Raw genomic sequence first — 9,247 nt, forward strand, 5'->3', positions numbered from 1 at the left:
TCATAAAATATATTGATTAAGCAATACAATAAATCTCAAATATAAATTTTAGTAAATTTACAAAAAAGTGTAGAATAAATCTTTAACATATGTTTTGAAATCCAAACAAAACAGAAGTTTTCCATTTAATCTGTAATTGTAAATTTTTTGTCAATGTGGTTATTTCATGTCAAACATTCCTTCAACACGACAACCTTCAAATTAGAAGAGACCCTTAATTGTTTTTCAGCCATTCTAAGTTCAATTCCCCTTGATTTGAGTAATCTCCTATACACAAGTTTGCAAATTGCACAGTAAAACTATTGATTTCAACTTTCTAATACGTAACTCAAATCAAATCAAAATGTCTTTATTTCGTATGAAATAATCATTTTTTCAGTTTTTACAAAATATCAGATTACCATAAGAATATAACTGAGTAACTTGAACTATACGAAATTAATCCCACATGGGAGAACCCGTGCGTGGGAGTGAGTCATTTTATTATACTTTAATATGAAAGAAAAAGAAAAAACTAAAAAGTCTTAATGATTATTGTTATGTAGTACGATTCCTTTTGTACTGTCAAATATTTATTCAGCTGTTTTATTTAAGACTGTTTTGTTTATGTATGTAATGTTTACAGTTTTGTGCAATTCTCTCATGTAAAATGTAGCTGACTATTAAGTTGAATAAAACCATATAAATTTGGTTTCTAAACATTTCTTTTCATAACAATTTATTCAACTTAATCTTTTAACTATATTATTACAAGTTCTTCTATACAAGTTGTATTCTATCTTTTCTATTCAAGTTTATTCCAAGAAATCTAAATGGATAAATTCTTCAAGCCGGAGCGCCTATCTTTAGACCCTAATGATCCCCATTCTGATCGTCAGTGGAAACATTGGAAAACCACTTTCAAGAATTTTGTGGAAGAAATATGTGCTGCAGAAGATGATCTACTAAAACTTCTAACTAATTTTGTGGACTACAACATATATGAAATAATCTCAGAGGCTGATTCTTATACCGAAGCTATATCTATTCTTGACAAACTCTTTATAAAGCCTACTAATGAGGTATATTCACGTCATCAACTGGCCACTAGAAGACAGGAACCTGGAGAAAATATTGATCAGTATCTTCGAAAACTAAAAGAACTTAGTAAAGCATGCAACTTCAAATCTGTCACTGCTAATGAAAATCGCAACGAGTACATAAGAGACGCTTTCATTCGAGGACTAATATCACAGTCCATTCGACAAAGACTTCTTGAAAATCTAACTTTGACTCTTGAAGAAGCTTATAATCAAGCCATTACCTTGGAATCAGCTGAAAATCAGGCGGTTTCATATATTTCAAGCCCTTGTAACTCTATATCTCAGTCAACTCCTAAAGATGTTGATGTTACTGATACAAATGTTTCTCAGGCAGCTTCTGATTCGTCTTCACACCAATTATCCTCGATAAGAAGAGAAAAATGTTTCTTTTGTGGACGGTCACGACACTCTCGAGCCAACTGTCCTGCCAAAGACTCAGTTTGTAATATTTGTGACAAGAAAGGCCATTGGGCAACAGTTTGCAATTCTCGCAACCAAAGTAGGACATTTAAGGGTAAAACAACTCAAAGTGATAAGACAGAAATAAACTCAATGTCTTCTTCTCTTGTTGCTGCCTCACAAAAATGTCTTTCAAAAGCTACAGTGTCACTGATGTTAAATGGCAAACCAGTAGATGCACTCATTGATACTGGGAGTTCCGACAGTTTTATATCTGAAGCTACTGTGAAAAGATTCAATATTTCTAAATACCCAACAAAGCATGAAATATCGATGGCATCAACAAGTCATGTTTCATCAACTCTTGGCCACTGTATTGTTGACATGGTGTGCGATGGCCACGAATACCCACTGACAAAGCTGCTCATCTTAACTGATTTATGTGCCGATGTTGTAATTGGACATGACATCCTTCGGCAACATTCTGCTGTGGAGCTGAATTTCGGTGGTAAACGCCCACCCTTCAATGTTTGCAATCTACTTAGGGCTAAAGTATCACCACCACCACTGTTTGATAATCTAACTAATGACGTTAAGCCTGTAGCCATCAAGTCCCGCCGCTACTCTGAAGATGATAGTAAGTTCATAAAAAGTGAAGTAAGTAGGCTTATATCAGAAGGAATAATTGAACCGAGTAAATCACCTTGGAGAGCACAAGTGATTGTGGTCAACAATGGGCACAAGAGACGTCTCTGTATTGACTACTCTCAAACCATCAACAAATTCACACAGCTTGATGCCTACCCTCTACCTCACATTGAATCATTTGTCTCTAAGCTTGCTCAATACAAAGTGTTCAGTACAATCGATCTGAAGGAGGCATATCACCAAATACCTATTCGGAATGAAGATAAACCATTCACTGCATTTGAAGCTAATGGGAGACTTTACCAATACACTCGAATTCCTTTCGGCGTAACTAATGGTGTGGCGTGTTTTCAAAGAACTATTGATCAGATTATAGAAAATGAAAATCTAGTAGACACGTTTGCTTATCTGGACGATGTAACTATTTGTGGTCGTAGCCAAGCAGAACACGATCAAAACCTACAGAGATTCATGGAAGCAACTAAAAAGTATAATCTTACCCTGAACAAAGAAAAATCTAAGTTTTCGTTGACCAGCATTCCAGTTCTGGGGTACATTGTAGAAAACATGTCCATGCGCCCTGATCCTGACCGCCTGCAATCACTCTTGAATTTCCCCGTTCCAACTGATAATGCAAGCCTTAAAAGAGCTCTTGGCATGTTGTCCTATTACGCAATGTGGATTCCTAAATTCTCTGAAAAGGTTCATTGCCTTACTACAGTCAAATCATTCCCAGTAGGCAGTAAAGAAATATTGGCCTTTAAGACATTAAAAGAAGAAATAGCGAACTCCAGTATGTCTGCAGTTGAAGAGAATATTCCATTTACTGTAGAAACAGATGCATCTGAATCAGCTATAGCGGCTACCCTTTCACAAGCTGGAAGGCCAATATGTTTCTTTTCAAGAACCCTAACTAAGAGTGAACAACATCTACCTGCTGTGGAAAAAGAGGCCCTCGCAATATTCGATTCAATACAGAAATGGAGGCATTTCCTGATTGGAAGACGGTTTAAATTAATTACAGACCAGAAATCTGTGTCATATATGTTCAATCAGAAACACGCGGGAAAGGTTAAGAACAACAAGATTTTAAAGTGGCGATTGGAACTAGCACCTTTCTCTTATGACATAGTGTACCGTTCTGGCAAGGAAAACGTAGTAGCAGATGCATTTTCACGAGTTTCATCTTCCATCTCTTGTAGAGATTTTGAAAAACTCCGTAGAATTCATTGTGACATTGGGCATCCTGGAATAGTACGGATGGTTCATTTCTTAAAAAGTAAAAATCTCCCTTACTCTATCGAAGATGTCAGGCGAATGACCGCTTCATGCTCTGTTTGTGCGGAAGTGAAACCTCGGTTCTACCAAAAAACCCCATCAACACTCATCCATGCAATGGCTCCTTTCGAGAGACTTAACATTGATTTTAAGGGGCCAATACCATCTGTGACAAGGAATAAATACATACTCACGGTTGTTGATGAGTTTTCAAGATATCCGTTTGCTATTCCTTGCTCGGACACATCAGCATCTTCTGTCATCAAAGCACTTACATCAATCTTCACCAACTTTGGTATGCCTGCTTTTGTCCACTCCGACCAAGGTTCTGCTTTCATGTCAAAAGAACTGAGTGATTTCTTACACTCTAAAGGAATCGCCACTAGCCGATCTTCACCTTATAACCCTCGAGGTAATTCTCAAGCTGAGCGATATAATGGAACGATTTGGAAGACTGTATCTCTTGTTCTGAGAAACAAGGGACTGAAGACAGAACAGTGGGAGTATGTTTTGCCAGAAGCTTTGCATTGTATACGCTCGTTACTATGTACAGCTACGAATGAGACCCCACATGAACGACTTTTCAAACACCAGAGACGATCATTTTATGGCACCTCTCAACCTCAATGGCTCATGAATCCAGGACCAGTATTAGTGAGAAGGCATGTAAGAAATAACAAATATGAACCTTTAGTGGAACAAGCTCAGCTGATAGAGGCTAATCCAGACTATGCTCGCATCAAGTATAGAGATGGTAGAGAGGCTCTGGTATCGGTGCGACATCTCGCTGTTCCTCCTGAAGCTATCCAACAAGAGGATGAGCCAGTGACTTCGGAAAATCCCAGTCAAGAACTAGATCCTGCTCTTCAAGACCTGAGACGTGAATCAAATCTGCTTCAACCTGAAATTGGGAACTCTATTCAATCTGAAATCGAAACATCCCCTCTGCATGAGACCGTGACCCCTACTTCTGTGAGGGATAACGAAGAAACAAACCTGCGTCGTTCCACTAGAGTCCGAAGACCTCCCACCTATCTAAGGGATTACATTTAAAAAAAAGATGGGGTGAATGTTATGTAGTACGATTCCTTTTGTACTGTCAAATATTTATTCAGCTGTTTTATTTAAGACTGTTTTGTTTATGTATGTAATGTTTACAGTTTTGTGCAATTCTCTCATGTAAAATGTAGCTGACTATTAAGTTGAATAAAACCATATAAATTTGGTTTCTAAACATTTCTTTTCATAACAATTATAGGTAACGTTATCCCTGGTTTTATAAAGTATACAGTACGTATTGCTGAATTGACTGGCAAATGAGTGATCCAAAGGTAATATTGCTTGATTGATTGATTGATTGATTGTAAGAGGGTGGACTCATGGTCCAAGCACGTCAACCGAAGCTTATTGTGCATCCCGCTTGCCACTAACTGGGTAAGCCTATGCCTGTGTCCCTAACTAGGTGCAGGAGCTTTTGCCCAATGTTAGCGTCTGGTTCCTCACCTGGCTGCTTTAGACCAAACAGAGCCCTTCTCCTAGCCCGTAGTCCATCGCAGTCCAGAATAATGTGTTTTGCAGTCTCATTGGACTGGTTACAAAATCGACACTCCTGCTTGTCATTGACAATTCCTAGAGTGTGGAGATGTTTCCTGAAATGGCCGTGTCCAGTGATAAGAGCAAGTACCTGCTTGACCTGCCCTCTCCCCAGCTTTAGCAGCCAGCGAGTGAAGAGGGTGCTAGGTTCTGAGAGCAGTTTTTTGCCAAGTGATTGTCCAGGATATTTACGCCAACGCTCAAGATGTTGTCCCCTGGACCATTTGTTGATTACATGTTTAGCGGCCGCTTTGCTGATGCCACAAAATGGCTCTGGTCCAAAGAGTGGCATGCTCACACCTTTTTTTTGCCAGCTTGTCTGCACTCTCGTTGCCGCCAATGCCTACATGGCCTGGGACCCAGTCGAGAGTTACAGAGTTCTGTGATGCAAGTCTGCAGAGGGTGTTGAAACACTCCCAGACCAGTTTTGAGGTGACTTCATTTGAGTCAAGAGCTTTGAGAGCAGCCTGACAATCAGATAAAATCACTATCCTTTTGTCTTGGTACCGTCTGGCTAGTCCTAGGTTGGCACAAGCCAAGATGCCATAGATTTCTGCCTGGAAGATGGTACAGTATTGTCCCAGACTTCCTGAGAGTTCTGTTCTGGGTGATCAACAGTAAACCCCAAAACCAGATTTTCCATCGATTAGGGAGCCGTCTGTGTACCAGACGAAGCTCTCCATATCTTGGAGATGCCCTTCCTGATGTTTCCACTCATCTCTGGAGCGGAATTCAACATTAAAGGGTTTGGTGAAAACTGCTTCCTTGCTTAGGAAGTCCGAGGTCATGTCAAGCACAGGACACTCAGCCAAAGTCTTAGCAATGGCGCAGTGGCCTGCCCCTGACAGGCCTTCCCTCCACAGATTTGCAACCCTCAGACGGTAAGCTGCCTTGAGGGCCTCAGATCTGATGAAGATGTCCAGTGGTAGCAGCCCAAGAGCGACTTCTAGAGTAGCTGATGGACTGCTCCTGAAGGCTCCAGTGGCCTGTAGCGTGCCGAGCCTTTGCATGCTTTCTAGCTTGGCTATGACAGTTACCTGATTCACCTTTGTCCACCAGACTAGTGAACCATAGGTAATCTGAGGCCTGACCACAGCCTCGTATAGCCAGAGTGCTATGTGGGGTTTAATTCCCCAGGTGGTTCCTGCAAACCTCCTGGACGTCATGAGCGCCCATTTGGCCTTATGCAGCGCGTTATTCAGGTGGTTGTTCCACGTCAGCTTGGAGTCAAGTGTCAGTCCTAAATACTTGACCGCACTCGACACTCCCAGCTGAGTAGTGCCTATTTTCAGCCTGGAAAGAGAATCCAGGTTCTTTTTCCTGGTGAAAGGAACTACGACTGTCTTAGAAGGATTAATGTTGAGTCCCTCTCTGAGACACCATTGTTTAACACATTTTAGGTTGCCGTTCATGACGTCAGCTACAATGTTTGTGAATTTTCCTTGTACCATGAGGACTACGTCATCTGCATAGCCCTGGACAAAGATGCCCTTGCTGGTGAGTTCAGTTAGAAGACCGTCCACCACAAGGTTCCACAGTAAGGGTGAAAGTACACCTCCTTGTGGACATCCTTTTGTGGGTGCGATCACAATTTTTTCACCAAGAAAGTCGGCTACGGTGCGTCTTGAGTTAAGCATAGACTCTGTCCATCTACACAGAGATTGCTCGAGTCCACGCTCACAAACTCCCCGCACCATTGCTCCGTATGTTACATTGTCAAAAGCTCCTTCAATGTCCATGAAGGTGCATAGGCCTATTTCCTTAGCAGCCAGGCTGTCCTCAATTCTGCTGACCAACTCGTACAAAGCGGTTTCGCAGGACTTGCCTGGCTGGTAGGCGTGTTGATTGCGATGAAGAGGTGTGTTGAGAAGTACACCCTTTCTTATGTGCCTCTCCACCAGCCTTTCCAAGGTCTTGAGGAGAAATGAGGAAAGACTGATAGGACGGAATGATTTAGCATCAGAGTAGTCTGCTTTTCCTCTTTTGGGAATGAAGACCACCCTGCTGAGACGCCAGGCCTGAGGGATGTACCCGTAGGCCAAGCTCGCTCGGAAGAGTTCACATAGGAGGAGCTTGAGGGCATCCGGTCCTTGCTGAAGCATGGCTGGATAGATGCCATCTCCCCCGGGAGACTTAAATGGACCAAACTTATTGATTGCCCATTTAACTTTAGAGAGAGTGACAACCCTTCTGGCTGTATTCCAGCTTTCACGATCAGTTCTCGGCCAAGAACTTGTATTCGTGCAACCGGACACTCCTGTGTCGTCACTCTCAAAAATGCAACCAGGGAAGTGAGTCTCAAGGAGAAGTTTGAGACTTCCTCCAACCCCAGTGGTATATTGCCCTCCTGGTACCTTAAGAGATCCCAAGAAGGTTTGGACGCTAGAACCCGCTGAAGGCGGGCCGCAGCACTGAGACTGTTTACCTCCTGTGTAAACTGTCTCCATGAATTTTGTTTAGCTTTTTTTATTGCAAGGCTGTATTCTGTAAGTGCCCTTCTATATGGCTCCCACATACGGCTCCGTTTGCATTGGTTGAATAGTTTCCTGACACCCGCCCTCATGCGAGTCAAATCCGCAGTCCACCATCTAGTGCTGGTACTGCGTTTTCTCTGTCCCAGAGGGCAGTTGTCATGGAAGCAAGTGATCATTGCGTCCTGTAAGTCGGTCGCAATTTGGTCAATGTCTGCAAAGCAGCTGACCCTCCTACTCACGGATCCCAACTGGAACTGTAGGTCAGAGTTATACTGAGACCAGTCTGTTTTCCTGGGATTACGGAAGGAGGGGGTGACAGTGTCACTTAGCATGCTGAAGCAGATGTATTTGTGGTCAGATAACGAGGCCTCCTTACTTACGTGCCAGTTTTCTATGACTCTGTGAATGTGTTCCGTACTAACAGTAATGTCTATGACCTCCCGCCTTGTTCTTGTGACAAATGTCGGTTGGTTGCCCACATTACAGATATACAGATTGTTTGAAATTAGATATTGAAGGAGAGACTCACCTCTTGGATTGATGTCCGAGCTTCCCCATCCGTTGGCGTGGTGTGCGTTGGCGTCACAACCTAGGAGTAGTTGTTGACCACCAGCGCTGGTTGCTTCCACCAAGAGCTCAAGCTCTCTCGATGGAGGTGGTTCCCTGGAGACGTATGGCAGGTAAACCGAGCCTACTGTTGTGCTCCATTCCCTGCCACCATTTCTCCAGGTTATTGACACCGCAGTGAGATCTCTGGAGCAAAATTCAAGGTTAGAAAGTTCAAGCCTTTCCTCACGAGAATACATGTTCTGACATTCCTTAGGGAAGTGCAGTAAACTAACTCACCCTTAGATTCTCCAAAGAAGGCGGCAGAGGCAGCCTTGTTATGCTGTAGGTTGATCTGGAGGACCCTGAGCATTGTCCTTAACCGAAGTTGTGACAAGTGAGACCTGCCAGAAACCTAGATTGGCTCTGAAGTTGGTGGACTGCACAGCCTTGAAACAGACCTCATCCAGGAAACAGACGAATCCCTACCCTTTCGGATCTGGTTTGGCCGGCAGTATCTTCCACTCCTTGACATTGAGAGTGGGATTTTGCATAGTAAACATTTCTATGATTTTTTCTGGAGTTTTCTTCAGCAACTTTGGATGTGCTCTGAAGAATACTCTCGTGGATTTCAGGATGTCCTTTCTCAGCCCTGCTTTGAGGGTGAGTTGCTCCTCTAAAGGCTTGAGAGCCAGGAATAATCCCTCCAGCCATCGCTTGGTGGCGTCGCTGAGGCAGGCAATGATGAGGGCACCTTTTTCCATATAGATTCCAGCAAACGCTGGACTTGAACCATCCTCTAAGGGCTGGAGTCTTTCCAGGATTGCTTCCTCAATTTTTTCTCCTTGCTCGTCATTTAACTTAGCCTCAGGATAGTTTTCAGAGACAATGGCAATTTTGGTAGCGGTGATGTCCCTGTAGGATGTTTCATTGGGCGTTGCAGGTTCCCCTGCGTCTTTCACCCCTTCAGACCACTGGGTAGAACACCTGGCCTTCTTTGCAGGTCCTTCTGCCGAGGGTGGAGTGACCGTTGCACCTCTAGGGCGCTTGGTCACCCTCGTCTCGACATTTGGACCCGCAGTTGGGCCTGGTGTCCTTACCTCCTGTGGTCTTTTGGGTTTTTTCTTTTTTCCCCTGCGCCATTTGTCAGGGTCGAATTGTTCCCCTCTTTCTAGAAGTTTTGCCTTTAAGGCCTCCCTTCTTTGTGCCGTGGAGAGGTTCGGTTTT

The 9,247-nt window shown here is 43.1% G+C and overlaps 1 protein-coding gene across 1 annotated transcript; it reads left to right on the forward strand.

The window, feature by feature from the left end:
* Window positions 1-812: 812 nt before the first annotated feature.
* LOC128999228 (uncharacterized) lies at window positions 813-4,460 on the forward strand. The gene has a single exon (XM_054425629.1). The coding sequence runs from the start codon at window positions 813-815 to the stop codon at window positions 4,458-4,460; it is 3,648 nt and encodes a 1,215-aa protein (XP_054281604.1).
* The last annotated feature ends 4,787 nt before the right edge of the window (window positions 4,461-9,247 follow it).

Source organism: Macrosteles quadrilineatus, unplaced genomic scaffold (assembly GCF_028750875.1).
Source record: "Macrosteles quadrilineatus isolate MER2022 unplaced genomic scaffold, UCM_ALF_1.0 Scaffold_1__1_contigs__length_201487025, whole genome shotgun sequence".
NCBI classification, from domain to species: Eukaryota; Metazoa; Arthropoda; class Insecta; order Hemiptera; family Cicadellidae; genus Macrosteles; species Macrosteles quadrilineatus.